The sequence below is a fragment of the Physeter macrocephalus genome, chromosome 18 (assembly GCF_002837175.3).
Source record: "Physeter macrocephalus isolate SW-GA chromosome 18, ASM283717v5, whole genome shotgun sequence".
Classification (NCBI taxonomy): Eukaryota; Metazoa; Chordata; class Mammalia; order Artiodactyla; family Physeteridae; genus Physeter; species Physeter macrocephalus.
Window position 1 is genome coordinate 70,004,116 of NC_041231.1, and position 16,303 is coordinate 70,020,418.

The 16,303-nt window shown below is 54.9% G+C and overlaps 1 protein-coding gene across 4 annotated transcripts in view; it reads left to right on the forward strand.

The window, feature by feature from the left end:
- The window catches only part of ANKS1A (ankyrin repeat and sterile alpha motif domain containing 1A), a 200,330-nt gene that overhangs the window by 160,268 nt on the left and 23,759 nt on the right, over positions 1–16,303 (forward strand). For all 4 annotated transcript variants that reach the window (XM_024121998.2, XM_055080219.1, XM_055080220.1 and 1 more), the window contains 2 exons: positions 3,884–3,950; positions 9,172–9,278. In XM_024121998.2, the coding sequence (XP_023977766.1) occupies positions 3,884–3,950; positions 9,172–9,278 (174 nt within the window). The remainder of the gene's footprint in view (positions 1–3,883; positions 3,951–9,171; positions 9,279–16,303) is intronic.

The window sequence follows — 16,303 nt, forward strand, 5'->3', positions numbered from 1 at the left end:
ACTGTTCCCTTCTGGTACATTCCACCTGCCTCTTCCCCTGACATTCCCCTGAGATGCAGAATGTTTCTGGGAAAGCAGCCTAATCAAATTGTTGTTTAACTCAAGCCTAAATGGTTAAACTACACTAAGTGCGTAGATCAGAACGGTATCTGTCTCCTATGACCGCTCCTCTGTGTCTAGACTGAAATGACCATATTCCCCCTTCGCTGGTTCTGGGCCCTGGGGGTGTGGTAGGGGGAGGTGATGAGGTCCCGCTCCTCCCTGTGTCCATGGACTGGCTTAGGGGCTGGGTGGGGACCTGCCATTCTCTGCCCACGCAGGCCCACTTCACTGCCACTTCCCTCCTAGCCCTGTGCTTTCACCAAGGCTGGAAGGGTCCTGGGTTGCAAGCTGTTGGAGAGCTCTCAGTTCCTCTATAAACTAGAATCTTCTCAGCTGGACTTGGCTACTGCAGTTCACAGAAAACAAAACACACTTTCTAGTTTGGATGACAGTGGTTCTGAGAGTTCCCCGGCTAGCAGTTCCCAGCTGGCCTGCAGGCTGAAGCACCCAGAGGGCTGTGGAAGCTGAGCTTTTCACCTGAGGGTGACCCCTGGGGCAAGCAGGAGGGACGGGAGCAGAGAAGCAGCAGCGTGTCCAATTCTGCTCACTCTGACTTCCAAAGGTCCTTTGGCAAAATGTCATGGGTTGAGCAGCCAGGAGATACTGATTGGACAGGCCAGCCAGGGCTTTGGGTGTTAGGTGATTATGATGATAATGAAATATATAATGTAGGGCTTGACTTTATTTCAAAAGACACCTTGGAGTCACCTTCCATTTCAGTTTTTCCCACCCTGACACTCTTTGTGGCCTTGGGAAAACAGCTTTTCATTGTTGGCTCTAAGTAAATGTAAACTGCTCTTTGTCTGTCTGTCAGTTGTCTCTTTTACCATGAGCCAGGCCCAGGGGGAAGAATGGCAGATAAAACATGCTTGATTCCATCCGTCCTGGTGCTTGCAGTGGTGATTCTCCCACATTTACCCGCTTTGGCCTGGAGGAGGGATCCAAAGGCTGGTAGAGCCATTCCAGGGATAAGGACCCAACCCCCCATGTAAGAAAAAGTTTCCTTACCTCAAGCACCTTACTTTTCTCCTATAAATGCAGAAAAGAAAAAGAAGGCACATCAACAGATACCTGTGGAGTGCCTGCTCTTTGCCCAGCTTTGAGGCTTCTGAAATCTGAATGTAATGACTGATGTGTCATTTAATGCCAGGTTGGGCCTTGCAGCCTGGTGGTGGGGGAGAGTTTATCTGGCAGGTAAGAGCTGTCTTCACATATCCCTAAGCCTTTCCTGTGGAAGAGGAGATGAAGTTAGAAAAAAACGTTTAAATCTGTAGAAAGACAAATGTTATAACTTGGCGCTTTATGCAAATAGTGTGAACTGACTGGGAGAGTTAGCAAGTGCCCCATCTCTGGAAGGTCTTTAGCAGAATTGGACATGGCGTGGGAGTTGAGATTATATGACCTGTGAGGTCCCTCGTGCTAACTCAAGATTCTGTGCCTGGAAGGACTCTCAAGAAATCACTAGTATATCTTACAGATATCCTTGCACCTGGGTTCAAAGATGTATGTGAAACAGTATTCATTGTAGCAGTGTTTAGAATGAGAAAAGATTGGAAACTCCACACGTGCCCGTCCGAAGACTGGTTAAATAAATTATCATATAGCCTTACACAGGATGACTATACCTCATCCACTTAAAAAAAAAAAATGTTCTTTATGAACCGTGGCAAGAACTCCAAGATGCATTATTAAGTGGAAAAACCAAGATGCAGAACAGCATATCAGTATGCGGGGTGGTGGAATACATTCATATATTTGCTTACTTGCAAATAGATCTGAGGGATACTTGAGAAACTGGTTATACTGGTTGCCTCGAGAGAAGAACTATAGGCAGCTGGGAGACAGAGGTTGCGGCGGGGGTGGGGGGGCGTGTAGGAAGGAGACTTTTCTTTGAATAACCTTTTGCCTGTTTTGAGTTTTGAACCATGTATTGTCAAAAAATAAATATAAGTAAAAATATGTTTTAAAACTTTAAAAGTAAGTTTTACTAGGTCGGAGCACTGTGGACAACAGAGGGGAAGTAGGAAGCAAGTTAACCTTTTATTGAGCATCTACTATGAGCCAGGTCTTCGGCCAGATGCCTATGTACGTGATACTTTTAATCCACACAGTCCTTTATGGGAGGCAGTATTTGAACCATGTGGATGTATTGTCAAAAAATAAATATAAGTAAAAATATGTTTTAAAACTTTAAAAGTAAGTTTTACTAGGTCGGAGCACTGTGGACAACAGAGGGGAAGTAGGAAGCAAGTTAACCTTTTATTGAGCATCTACTATGAGCCAGGTCTTCGGCCAGATGCCTATGTACGTGATACTTTTAATCCACACAGTCCTTTATGGGAGGCAGTATCCACCCCCGATTTTATGGATGCAACACTGCAGTGTTGCGGGGTGGGGGAAGTACCCTCCTGGCTGGCTGGGTCGTTGCCGTGTTGCACCTGAAATGGGCAGGGCCAGAGAAGGGGATGCTCTGGGGAGGGCTGGAGGGAGGGGGCCTTTTCTTTAAGGGGCACTGCAGACCTGCCGATGCACCGCCTGCTTCTGATGCCGGCCTCTGGGCTGCCGGCCGATAAGTCGAGGCACACCCTCTGTTTGCTGCACGGGTCCGATGTGTTGTTTCCTTTGCTTTTGCTGAGTTCAGGGATGGAGCTTGCAGTGTGCATTAACAAGCAGTTAGGTGACTGCTAGAAGAAAAGACCTTCCTGTGCTCCCGGCTGCCAGGGGAGAGGTGGTGCTTACCCTGTGTTGTTCTGCCGGGTGTCAAATGTGCTGCCTTTGCCTGCCAGCTGGAGGCTGGCTGGAGAGCTGTTATTTTTCTGATTGTCAGACCTGAGGCTCCTTACTTGCACTTAGAGGAAAAAACATCCAAGCCCTGGTACAAAAGGTCCTCTTTTCCTTTCTTTGGAAAAAGAGCAGTGAATGAGCTCATTATCACTGCAACCCAATTGGGGTTGGGGGGGCTCCTCCTTGCTGTCTGGGCCTGCCCCTGGCCAGCTTTCCAGGAGCAGGGGGCTTAGATCTGGCCCTGGGTGACCAAAGCCAGATGGCTGGGACAGGTGGTCCATACAGGGGGCAATGCTGGAGACATTTGGATGCTTTGAGACCGGCTCTCTCTGCTGTGGTCCAGAGGGAGGACAAGTATCTGCACCTCTTCTCCCCTGAATGCAGAGCTGCATCCAGGACTGCCGGCCTCCAGGGATCAAATGATCCTCCATTCAGCGTTATGTGCCCATTCAGGTGTTCTAGAAAATGTCTCCACACTTCAGAGCTGGCGGTCATGCAATAACAATTATCTGTTGAATGCTTACGAATTGCCAGGCACTGCTCTAGGCTGGGGGTATAGCATGGAACAAAGCTGGCAAAGCCTCTGCCCTCATGGAATTTAGATTCCAGCATGAGCAGTGAAGGGTGCCAGCACTGGCCTGCTCTTGCACCCTCTGCCAGTTTCCACTGGGTCTGGAAGAGCTGGAGGGTGGGGGGACTGACATATAAATTGCCTTGGAAGGGAGGCTCTTGGGCGTTTCCAGCAGCTGAGCTCCGATTGTTACCCGCTCACTTCCTTCAGAGCTCGTCTTTAGACCCTACGGGGCTGTGGCCAGAGAAGAGCCTTTCTTGATCTGAGCGCCGTGAGCTCTGAAACCTTGCAGGTTGGTGCTGGACCTTGGAATCGTCTGCAAGAGACCTGGAGGCCTACCCCGGTGTGTGCGCTGACGGTGAGCTGGCAATGTTTGACTCGAGCCTGACAGCCTTTCCTTTTTGTTCCTCTTTTCTTGCATCTCAGATTGAGAAGATCATGAGCTCTATTGGAGAAGGGATCGACTTTTCTCAGGAACAGCAGAAGATCTCAGGTATGGTACCAAGCAGCCATTTTCCCCGTGCACGAATACCGCCCTCAGGGTCCCTTCTAGCTCAGGTTTTTCTCTGACGCAGAAGACACATTTGGCGGGTGAGAGAAGTCAGCCTCAGACCACGTCACTCTCTTACAATTCGGAATCTCATGTGTCCACACAGCCCATCTAGCTGTTATTTTAGGAGCCATGACTCCTTTTACATAATGGAGGGAAAAGTATACAAATCGAATTTTAGGCTGTCTATTAGGAAGCCCTTTTATAAAAAGTGAACGATTGTCACTTATTCATCATTGTTTTCATAAATGTAAGCTTTCTCTGATTGGCTTAATGTGGAGTGCTCCTCATGTTGGTCTCCCAGCTTCCCAGGCGGCTCTGGCACTACCTCTTCATGGGCACGTGGCTCTCGTTCACCTGATCCATGGCAGCGGCAGAGCGCTGGGTTGGACTGGTTAGCCTGCATCGCCTGGAAGGGTTGGCTCTGCTGTTTCCTCCTTGTGTCTGTTTCTCCACTTTTCCATTTACTTAGGCACTCATCATTTTACTTCAGATCACTGTTACTTGGAGTATTCTTTTCATCTCAGAGCCCTACAGGTGAGGCCTGCCTCTATTTCCTTTGTTTGAAACAAAGGAACTAGGGAGGCCATACCTGAGCTGTTTTTCTTGGTAATAGAATTATGGTTGTGTTACTTGCTCGGGTGAGGTGACATCTTAAAGGTGCCTCCCAGAGCACCTGTTGCACCCCCTCCCCCAAGCATCTGAAGACAGAACTGCCACCAGTGCATCTGGGCTGAAAGCAGCTTGGGAGCCTGGCCTCTCCCCCTTATTGGGGAAGTGCCTCTCTGCCCTGAAGGGGTGGCTTCCTTGTTCACTCCGGAGGCTCCATCCAGGATTGACCTGTAAGCCCTGAGTGACACCTCTAGTTCCTCCATGGGCCTCTGGCCCTGGCAGGAAGTCTGAGGGATGGGGGCAAGTGTGCACATCAGGGAGAAAGTTGCTGCTGAGGCCATGGAGCTTGTCGAGAGAACATGGGCTCTGGAGCCGCAGCCCTGGTTCAAATCCTGATTCTAGATACCTGTGTGTCCAGGGCGAGTCGCTTACTCCCTCCGAGCCCGCAGTTTCCCATCTGCAACATTTGGATATAGTACTTCTCTCTTATGTTTGTTAAGAATGAGTAATATATACAAACACTTGAGCTAAAGAGGTCCTCAGTAAATAGTAGTTATGCTCATTTTTCTCCAGGAAATGATTACTTTCTCATATCGACAAACCTGGAGAGGAGGGGCGTCTGCCCCCCTGCCTTGTCTCCCTCCACCCTTTTTCCCACTGGGTTCCTGGAGACACCTTCCCTTCAGCCCTGTTTCCCTGGGCTCTAGCAGAGAGGGTCCGGTTGGGTTGGGTTCATCTTTGCCAGTCTTGGATTATGCTGAGGGTCTGCACAAGTGGCTCTTCTGGCTAAGAGTTTGTGGCTCTCTTTCCAGGCACTTGCCTACACGCAGTCCGGGGAGCTTTCCATCTGTCGTGGTTTGCAGGCTTTTACCAAGAGCGTGTGTTTGTTGGGAATAGATGTTCAGGACCGAGACAAACACTGTGGCCATGTGCTTTAGGGGCAGCAGGTATGGGTCTGATGCAGTCAGCTCAGTTGAGGCTGCCTTCTGCTTCCCTGTACCCCTCTGCGTCTGAGGAGCCTACATCAGTTGCACGTGCTTGAGAGATTGGGGCAGAATCAGGCCATTACCTCCTGGCTTTGATAAAACAGGAGATGTGGCAGCCCTTCTGGAAAACACTCTTCTGGAAGAGCCCTTCTCCTTGGAGCTGGTGACACTGAGCCCTTTCCTTGCCCTGTGGGCCCCACTTTCCAATCCTCACCCCCCACTAACTCATGTGAATGGCAAGAGTTGGTCCAGCTACCCCCCTAGGTTTCTGGATCCCAACACACGGTTTTGTTTTAGCAGCATTGAGTTGAGCCATCCTCCATACCCCAGCTTAGGAAAGTCGAGGGCGGGCACAGGAAGGTGGCCATGAGCAGAGGGTGCGTCCACCGTGCTGCAGAGTCCCAGCTCGCGGTATCTGCACGGCAGCCAGGCTGTGAAGTATGGAGAGAGTGGGCTCAGGCCTGCCTGCGACCTCTGTCTTCTGTCTGATGGGTCGGGAGGGGGCTCTCCCCAGGACCTCGGGGAACCCCAGCCTTCGGCTCAGACCAGAGCAGATTTCTTGTTTATTCTGAATGATCATTGTCAGAGTTCATGTTGTCCTTGGGCTTCTGGATCTAGGAGAAGAGACCTGGGCTGTGGGGTTGCCATCCTGGGAGGAGGAGCAGGCGTGCCAGCCAGCAGCCCTTAACTAAGCATGGGATTGCCTGGTGTGACTGGTTTTGCAGAGGGCTGTGTCCTGAAGGGCGAGGCCCCAATATGGCACTTGAATCTCACTCCTCTTTTGGGCTCTGGGCCTCCGAGTGGCCAGCTCTGGAGCTGGTTGCCCGTATCCTCGACAGGCATGTTTTACAACTCATCCCACTGTCAGGAGTCCAGGGAGGGCGAGCCTTCCTCCTGGCCTAGGCCACTCTGGCTGCTGTCATCAAAGACCTGTTCTGTCTAGCCAGCAGAAGAGAATGCTTGACTTTCTCTTGCTGAAGCCAGCCGTTTAGCTGTTGAGTAGCTGTTCAATGCAGGCTCCTCTAGGGGCCTGATCTCCCAGCACACAGAGCCCCTTCTTCACCAGGGCCACCAACAGCCTGTTGGGGTGCAGGTGCCTCCCAGCACTTTTACAGGGTGACACGTGGTCCCTAGGTTTGTGTCTCTACACATTACCGTTTTTGTCTCCTCAGCTGTACCAAACCAGGGTTTGGTCCTGGTTTCCCCTTGTCCTTGGTGCCTCTCCTCCCACGTCCTCCTCCGCCAGATAGTGAATGGCTTGCTCTGGGCCTGGCACTTCTCTGCTGGGCTCTGACGGCCTGGAGAGAAGTCTCTTCCCAAGTTGTTTGGTGTGCTCACCTGAGGACTATCAGTTGTAATGTCCTTATTTTGTCATCTGTTTTTGTGATACCGCGTGGCTTATCTGCCTGGCAGAGAGGCACAATCATTCCTGAAGTGGGGGCGGGGGTCACTTAACCCGTGGGCTGTGCCCTCAGGACAGTGTCCCTCCTCTGTCCCCTCTCTGGCTGTCGTAGAAACTATCGGCCAAAACTACAGAACTGTTCCTTCTTTATTCTCCCTGATAAGCTGTTTCCAGCCCCTGGAGCTGGAGGTAAAGTTTGGCCGTCTCTGCCTTTTGTAGGCGTGTGTATTAGGCAACAGCAGATATTGGAAAATCTGTCCTTTTGCTCCGATGCTGGTGCTGCTTTCTCCTTCTCCCTCGGTGGCAGAAGCAGCAGCTTCTGCTGCGATGTCCGATCCCTGATGTATTTTCCTGAGTGTGGAAGGGAGGAGGGTGGGGAGGGGAGGAGGGGGGAGGGCCAGACATTATGAGAGCGAGCAAGGACTGTGGAGCCGGCAGCAGGCAGCGTGGAGCCCAGGAGCCTTTAGACAAAGCATTCTGCTGCGGTTCTGGACGCGCACACATCCACCAGCAGCAGGCCGGACCACGGCTGCCCGGCCGGGGGATTACGAGCAGGAATGAATCAGCAGCCGGGGGACACTTGACATCAAGGGCATACAAGAGCCCGCCACTTAGGTTCCTGGAGCAGACGGCCCCACTCCAGGGCAGGGGAGCTCAAGCAGCCCCCAGACTCGGCATCTCACAGTGCTGCTTCAGTGTGCATTGGGACCCTGACCACCATCTGTTCAGCAGAGGACAGAGGAGAGGGGAGCCTGGGACAGTGGGTCACCAGGGTCTCCTAGACAACCAAGCCACTTGGCCTTGGCCTGCCCGGAGGGGCAGAAAGTGCCGGGAACAGCATAATGACTTTCACCGTGTCAACAGTTCTCCGGAGGTGATGTTTTTATAGTTGGTTCTTCTTTTTCCTTCCTTGCACCTCTTCTTCTTCCCTTTTTCCTTTTTTCTTCTTTTATCTGTTCTTGCCCACGAGAACTGGAGAAGTAGGTGGGGTTAAGGCGTTCAGCTCAGAACATCCAAGGTCTGCCCGGAAGGGCTGAACTTTTTTCCTCCCTGTACCAGCACGCTCCCCTGTCCTACCTGAGGAGCGGAGCAAGTGCATGTCCTCCCCTCCCTGCTCATCCTCAGAGGAGGACAGCAAGATCCGGAGACCCTGGCAAGACAGTTGCTGTCTTTATCACTCAGCCAAAGAGAGAGCAGCGCAGAATGGGAATAGACTTGAGCCACCACAGCTCAGCTGACGGAGGACCGCTTCCTTTCTCTCTCCTTTATTGGGCTGGGCTTTGTCTTCTTTAGCCAAGAACTGGATCTGCCCGCCTGCTTTCCAGCTGAGCAGGCAGGTCAGTCACGGGAGCAGCCACCGTCCGAAGAGGAAGATGAACGCCCAGCCCCCGCCACACAGCCCCGCCCGGGAAGGCGGCCCCGCGGACAGCGGCCTGGCCCGGGAGACGCCCCGCTCGCCGGCAGCCGGAGTCTAGCTGGGGACCCGGCTCCCGGCCGGAGCTCCGGCCCATGCGCTCGCCCGCCCGCCCGTCCGCACCGCGCCGCCTTGAGCCTCTGAGCACGAAGGGCCGGTGGCCATGGTTTGCTTGTTCCGGGACTGCTGGGGAAAGACAAGTAAAAGTCTCCTTTCTCCCCGTGCCGGGTTCCTGCTGCTTGTGTTGCATGCGCTGGCTCCCCGTGACCGTGAACGGAGTCCTCGCTGTGGTCGCTGTGCCTGTGTCCCTCCGCTGCATGAAGAGGCGCGCTCGCCCCTGACCGGCCTGTGCTGCAAGGTCGCGGGACTTGTCCCTCGTCCCCGGCCCCTTCTGGTGCCCGTGGGGAGAGACTTTCTGAAATACCTCCGTGGAGGCGGACAAGCGCCGACCCGGAGAGCGTTGGGGCTTGGCTCCCCCGACCCCTGGGCGGCGGCCGTGCAGGTGCTGTGAGGCCCCGGAGCAGCAGGACCCAGGGGGGCGCGTGAGTGGGCGGTGGCCACCCGGTGCCCTTGGCGCACCCACGGAGGAGGGGCTGCGGGGCCACCGCTCTCCCGCCTCTAGTACAGAGTGTGGCTGCTTTATGGTAATGACTATGATGTGGCAGTGCCATCTGTCTTCCTCTGAGTGCCGCTGCTACCGCCTCAATGGTTTTTCCCTTTTCAAGCGTCTGCCGATTCCTCTCTCGTCAGGTTCGCGGCCGCCGGAGCAGAGCGTCGGGGAGTGGCTGGAGGCCGTGGGGCTGCAGCAGTATGAGAGCAGGCTGCTTCTCAATGGCTTTGACGATGTCCGCTTCCTGGTGAGTGTCCAGGCCCCGGGGGAGACGCTCCCTGCTGCCCAGGCCGTGCTAGAGTTGGAAACTGTACGTAGACCTGTGTCTCGGGGAAGAGGGGGCTGCATGGCTTAGACCCGGGGCACTCAGCCGAGTGTCGCCTGCTTCCTCAGCTCCGCTCCGGACACGGCCCTGTGGGGAGAGCTCTTTGCAAGTTTGTGTCCGAGAAGGAGTGTCTCTGATGCACCCATTGGCCCCATCCCGGCTCTCTTTCAGACCCCAGGCAGTGGGTGGCTCCGAGAATTGAGGTGCATGGGACAGCCAGGTCCCCCTGGTGACTCTCCTTCCTATCTCAGCCGGACACCAGAAGTTCCCTTTGTTCCCTGAAACTATGCCATGGAGCCCGTAGTCACTGAAGCCGGGAGCCTGGTCTCCCTCAGGAAGGCTGAGTGATTGGCGGGGCCGTGGCCTCAGAGGTGGCCCAGACGAGAGGCTGAGCTGGGGGTGGGAAGGAGTGCTTCCTTTTCTGAGCAATAACTTTGGGTGCTCTTCTTGCAGAGCACAACGGCTCAGAGAAAAAAGAAAAACCCAAGTGTCTTTTCGTGGAGTAGGGGCCCGGCTGGGACCCTGGGCTCTGGACCCAGTGCCCCCTGTGTCAGTCCAGCAAGCAGCTCAGGGTGGGCTGCCCGTGACCATCCCTCTCCTGGAAGCCCTCCCGAGATGTCCTCATGGGTCGGGTCCAGGCTTTGGCTCCGGCTCCCAGGCAGCCCCGGCTGCCCCAGGGCAGGTGTTGAGCGCGGTGGTGACGACAGAGCTGACACATCTTGTTAGTGCTCTGTGTGGGGGCAGTTGTGGGACAGAGGTTTGCACGTATCCACTCACTGACTCTCCCAGCAGCCCTGAGATGTGCGCTCTTATCAACATCTCCGTTTTCCAGATGCAGAGCAGTGGAGTGTCTCGCTCACGCCCACAGCTCCGGGAATTGGTGGGGTAGGAACATGCGCCTGGCACCCAGGTCCGGGGGTCCTGCTCTAACCACCGTGCTGCACGGCCACTTTCTTACTTGTGGATGAGGGGAGTGGGAATGGAACCGTTCATATGCTTTAAGTCGCCCTGTTGCACGTGTTATGTCAGGAGCTGGTTTGAGGCTCCTCCTGGATTCCTGGCGGGCCTATCCCCCACTCTGACAATTCCTGGAACGCAGTCCCGAGTGGATGCTGAGTTGCCTTCATTCCCTGAAGCAGACCTCTGACCCCCCAGCTCCCTCGCTGCCATGGTTGAGGGGCGGTGGTCGGTCGGCCCAGAGCTCCCCTGCCCTCTCCTGTCCAGAGTGGGTCTCTGTGGGGTTCTCACCAACAAGGTGGCATTGGGTGCCTCCTGAGTAGAGGGCCACCCAGGGAGCTGGCCTGGGGCTCCCAGGGGGACCCTGACTGGGACCGCTCACCTCATCTGGGTCGTCTCCATCCTCAGGGCAGACAGCGAAGGCTGCTGCAAACCACCTTTCCAGAACCAGCTTCGGGCCAGTTATTTTTCAGCTTTTAAAAATCTTAGGTTTTAAAATAACAATTTTTTTAAAGTTGAACTGAGTATATTTATAGTTGTTATAAACTAATCCCTGACTCACCATGTTCTATGGGGAAGGCCGACAAACCCAAGGTGGAGGTGGGGGTTCAGCCAGTGAGTGAGGACACTTGGTCTTTGGTGCTGGGTGTTGAGGGGCCTTCCCTCTCTGACCGCTGGCCATCAGATGGGCAAGGGAGGTTGGCCGTGGATGTCACAGATGCTTAGGAATCTTAGGGGCTGAGCTCTTGACTTCTCACCCCTCCTTCTGCTAGTTTGGAAAGGCTAAGGTTCCTAAGCCTTGAATATCAAGACTCCTTTAAAAGTGCTTCCCTGTCACCCCTGTTCTCTGACCGGAAAGTAGCTGGGCGGGCCCTGGGCCAAACATCCGCACAAGATGCAGGGCCTCTGTTAGAACGCATCTGTTTCTATTTGGGAAGGGCACTCATTGAGGGAGGCCAGCAGCTCAGTTCTTCCAGGGCCTTCCAGGCCCCTCCTGCTGCCCTGGGTGCGAGCTGTTCCTCTCTCTCCTCTCGGTTCTGGAGGGGCAGCTGGCAGGCGGAGTCCGTGCGGGAAGGAATGCTGATTACACCGCAGCCTAGCCTGTCCCTTCTCAGACCTCGAGTGGCCTGAGTAGCCATGCAAAGTATCCTGGGTAATTGCATGTAAGTTGCCAGATGGGCTGCAAGGCTAATTCAGTTTTAGCAAGCAGAAAAAAGAGGAAGAAAACACGCAAGAAGGAGCATTTTTGTTTAGAAACATTCCCTCCTTGCATATGGTATAACTTACATCATGTTAGCTGTGGTAGTATCCCCGTGTGGTTTGGTTTCCAATAGGCTGTAAATGTTTCCCATAGTTTTGAAATACCCTGGAGACTCTTCCACAAGATGCACAAGTGGCTCCCAGGAAGTCATCCAGACTCTAGATGTAGTAGGAACATCTGGAAACTGAGGGCTGCTATGGAATCTCCCTGTGGCGGGCTCCTCCAAGCTGTTGTGGAAGGAGTATAGGGCATTTGAGGGGGGTCGTGCAGTTCCCTCTCAAGGTGGAAGGGACTTTAACATCGTGTGGTCTCATCATCCCCTCTGTGCCCGAGTCCCCTCCAGATGAGCTCTGCCGTGATGTTTTCCCAGTAACGGGCTTCTGCACCTTACAAAGGCATAGCCCATTCACTCTCTGCATTGCTCAGGCTGGTTTAGAGCATTCTTTATATTGAGCCAAAATCTGTTTCCTTGTGGCTTCTGTCCATTGAACCAGGTTTACCTTTTGGGGCCACACAGAACACACTTAGGCCCATCAGAAAATTGAAGACCTCTGTCACGGCCTCCTGGGTCCTGTCTTGTCTAAGCTCAACACCCTCTTTCTCTTGGCTCTTCCTCCTGTGATGTGATGACTGAGCTGGACCAGCAAGCATTGCACCTTGAACTTTATTCACACCCTCTTGTCTGCAGGCAGAAAGGGCCTCTGATTTGCACGGGGCAGGGGCAGGGCAGCATGGTCTGCCAGGTGCTCGCTCCCAAGGCTGATGGGGCTGACCCCAGACCCTGGGAGAAGGGGTGGGGAATCAGGCTCACACATCTGCCGGCCAGCCCACCACACTGGCTCGTGTATCAGAGCCAGTTCTATCTTTTTCACCACAAATCTTGTCCACAGGAAATGGGCTTTCTCGGGAGAAGGAGGAAATGCAGTTAATCAGCGCGGAAGGAAGGTGATTTGTGGTTGGCAGGTTTGCAGCTCAGGCGTGCTGGTGCAGGTCTCTGTATCTGGGACTCGGCCTGCCCTCCCTTTACGGAAGTGTTCATTGAGTAAATGGCGGTGCTCCTCACGCTGGGGTATGATGTGGACATTTAAAAGGTTTTTAAGACTGTCTGAGGTGGAGAAACGTTCACCTTGGAGTGTTGAGTGAAGGAACTGAGACACAAAAATCCATGTGCAACATGACCTTAATTTTCAAAAAAGAAAACATCTAGAGGTGCAGGGAGTGAGCCAAAATGTTTTCCACAGTCAGTTATCTCGGGGATTATGGGTGGCTTCATTTTCTTTTTTTGGAGTGAAATAGATTTTCTGCATTTCTTACAATGAATGGATCTGAAATCAGAAAAGCAGATATGTAGGAGCCTTAAGGAACTTGACAGATGAGCTGGGAGAAGGGAGCACACAGCGCAGTAGTAACAACAGAGCAGCCGAGTGTGAAGTGCTGCCGTGGGGAGGAGGCCCTGTGCTCACCCAGGGTTCACCGCCTGCCGGGCACTGAGCTGGCGCCCAGCCCTGGGGCGGTTGTCCGTCAAGTCGCAGACGGGGCCGCTGGGGCCCAGAGGGTGGAGGCACTGCCAGGAAGTGGCAGAGCTGGGACGCTAGCCCAGATCTGTCCAACTTTGAACCCCTGGGTTCTACTTGCTGTCCTGGGGGTTTTGTAGAGGCCTGCAGGACTTGGAAAGACTCCAGGGAGAGGCCCACACTGTCTGTGGTGAGGGGGGAGTCTGGCTCGAGGTGCAGAGAAGGGCAGGGCCCTGACTGGGCAGCAGAGGTGGGCTGGGCCTGACTACGAGGGGCCTCGAAAGCATGCTCTGGGGGAGCCCCGAGGTCTCTGAGCCCTGGGCCTGGGGGGCGGGGTCCTGTGGCTGTGCCCTCCCCAGGCAGAGCTTCCCGAGAGTCACGGTGCCCCTTGACAGCAGGATGGAGTGGAGAGCAGGCACGTGGGAGGTGGTCGAGGCTGGGTGTTGGACAGATGGAAAGCGGAAATGAGTCTGGCAGCGGGCTCGGGATGGGCTGGAAACAGAGACTGAGCCGGCAAGCCCGCTGCCTCTTGGGGGCAGCGTCGGAGAGGCCTCGTGCTCCCCCATCCATTTATTTCTTCACAGGCTTCTGCCACATGCAGGCAGCCTCCCCCTGTTTTCCTGTCTGTTTCTGAGACTGTGCCAGCTGGTCCCACGAGTGGGAGAGAGATGGCAGGTGAAGAGGACCGAGCCCTGCGAGAGCTAAAGGCGTACACTCGGCAAGGAGGTCCTTCTTTACTGGCCTCCGTGGAGCTTTCCAGCCAGGTCCCCAGACCCCCGAGCTTCCCTTCCTGCTCCTGTTCCCCAGATTAGCCTCACTCTTCAGCCCCGGAAGCCGGCTTCATGTGCGCAGTCGGCTCTGCCCTTGGGTTCCCGCCCTGGCTCCCCACGCCACGTCCTCACCGCAACCCTCCGATGTCCCTCCCTTTGTCTTCTTTCCTCCCCGCCTTCGAGGGGCCGCTGCGGGCACTGCTGTCAGGTTGCCTCCCTGCCTCGACTTCTCTGCACCAGCTCTGGCCCATCTCTGCAGAGCACTCTGGGAGCTGACTGCTCAGTGGGGTGTGGGTGTGGTAGGGGTTCCTGGGCCCCAGCGTGTAGCAGGGCCTGAGAGGGAGAGCTCCCTCAGCCGGGTCATTGGAGGGGCGGTGGAGCTAAGGCTTTGAGAGGAATGTTCTTAGACAAGTGTGGATCCTGCCTCCCGGACTAAATTCTGTGGTCACTTAAGAACTTAGCTCCTCAGTGTCCCAGGAGTTGAGGTGGTTCCTCGTCTCTGCTGGGCCCTTGAACCTTGAGATGAGAGCCAGGCTCCCTTTGGACCCCTTTCCAGGTGCGTGTGCTCTCTTGCTCTCCCTGGAGTTATTTAGAGTGACAGCGGCTGGAATTATTCAGGATCCAGCTCTACGTGCCCCCGGTGCTGCTCTGGCCTTCTCCGGTCCCTTCACAGTGGAAGGGAGTTTGAGAACTATTTGCATGTCTGTTGATTTAACTAACTGCTCCTTAGGATGGAACTGGACTGGTGAACACATCCTGTTGATGTAGCTTCCAGTTGCTGATATCCCAGAGCAGCAGCAGGGGGTTCCGTGCTGGCACCTCAGCACGTCCGTTGTGTTCGGTTAGTAGACACCCTCGCCCCGAGTGTACACGTGCAGCGGTGCAGGGGGCAGAGCAGTGGGGCCCGTGTGTCTCTGTCAAATGTCAGTTATAACTCAGGTGTCCCCGGGCATCCCTGAAGCCCATCTGTGGACTCCTGGGGTCCATGGACAGCACTTTCAGGACTCTGGGATTCAGTCATTGGCTCCAGGCTGCTCCTCAAGCAGACAGTTGAGCTGTGGCTGGAAGCTGGGTCTCCTGGGCCCAGAGCAGTGCCTTCGCCTCCCACTCTGGTCCCCATGCCCCCCTTTCACCGGAAGATGCTGAGACTGGGCCACAGGCTCAGCACATCCTCCAAAGTCAGAGCCAGTGGGCTAGGCCAGCGCATCACTCGAGGTGCCCGTCGGGTCAGGCAGACCATTCCATCCGCCCACTGTGTGTTGGGGGCTGTTCTGCAAAAGGCTGGAAAAGGAGCTGGTGGGGCCCAGACCGCAGTAAGCTCTCGGCACTGGCTTGGAGCTACCGGAGCCCTCTGGACGTGCAGCTGCCGCCACCACCCCAAGCCAGCGGCAGGCATTCTTGCCCTGTACCCTCAGGGAAGGGCCAGGCCCGCGGGCAGCTGGCTGAAGCCACAGTTAAGGAAACTGGATGGGGCAAAGCTTAGGAGAAAACACGGGGTTCTAATTACTCGCACTGAGAACCAGCTGAGAGTCAGGAGACCTGGGTTTCCTCCAGGCACCCCTGTATGATTTGGGGCAGGTTGCTCTGCCTCCCTCCCCGTCTGTCCCTGTCCCATGGAATCTCATTTGACTGCTTCCTTCTGCACATAAGCTCTGAAGGGGGCACAGTGTTAGCTGTGGTGACACACAGCAACGATCGAGACTGACCGTGGCCTTGGCCGTGTGTGGGAACGTAAGGTGGTGATTTCTCTGCAGCGGAAGCAGAAATCGGCTTTGTCCTCAGATCCATGAGGTTAAAGCCTGCTTTGGGTGGTCTCAGATCCAGGCCCTTTGACTCTGGCTGATGTGGGCTTGGCTAGTCTGCACTGGTGATTTGGGGGTGAATATGGCATCTTGACCTCAGATGAGGCCTCAGAAAGGCAGGTGTTTTGGGGTGACGGGCAGCAGATGGGTGGAAAGATGCTGCTTCTGGTACAAAGCGGACACCGGGGACCTGCCTGGGAGAACAAGGTCACGAGGGGTGTCACCTCCCTGAACGCGGGAGGAGAGCTGTCCCTGACAACGCTTCCCTTGAGACTGACAAGGGGAGAGGGGTCTGGCTTCAGGAACTAGGAGCTGGTAGCATTTGCACTTCATCCTCGTCTTCTTGGAACTAGTTGCTCTGTCACCATCGAGTTCTGTCTCTCCAGCTGAGGACATGGCTGGGCCGGGTAGGGGTGGGGATCGTTAGGAGAGCAGGGGCTGTGGGTCAAGCCTGAGCTGCTCCTGTTACTGAGGCTGGTGAGCTTTTTTTTTTTTTTTTTTTTTTTTTTTTTTTTTTTGGCGGTACAAGGGCCTCTCACTGTTGTGGCCTCTCCCGTTGCGGAGCGCAGGCTCCGGATGCGCAGGCTCAGTGGCCATGGCTCACGGGCCCAGCCGCTCAGCGGCATGTGGGATCTTCCCGGAC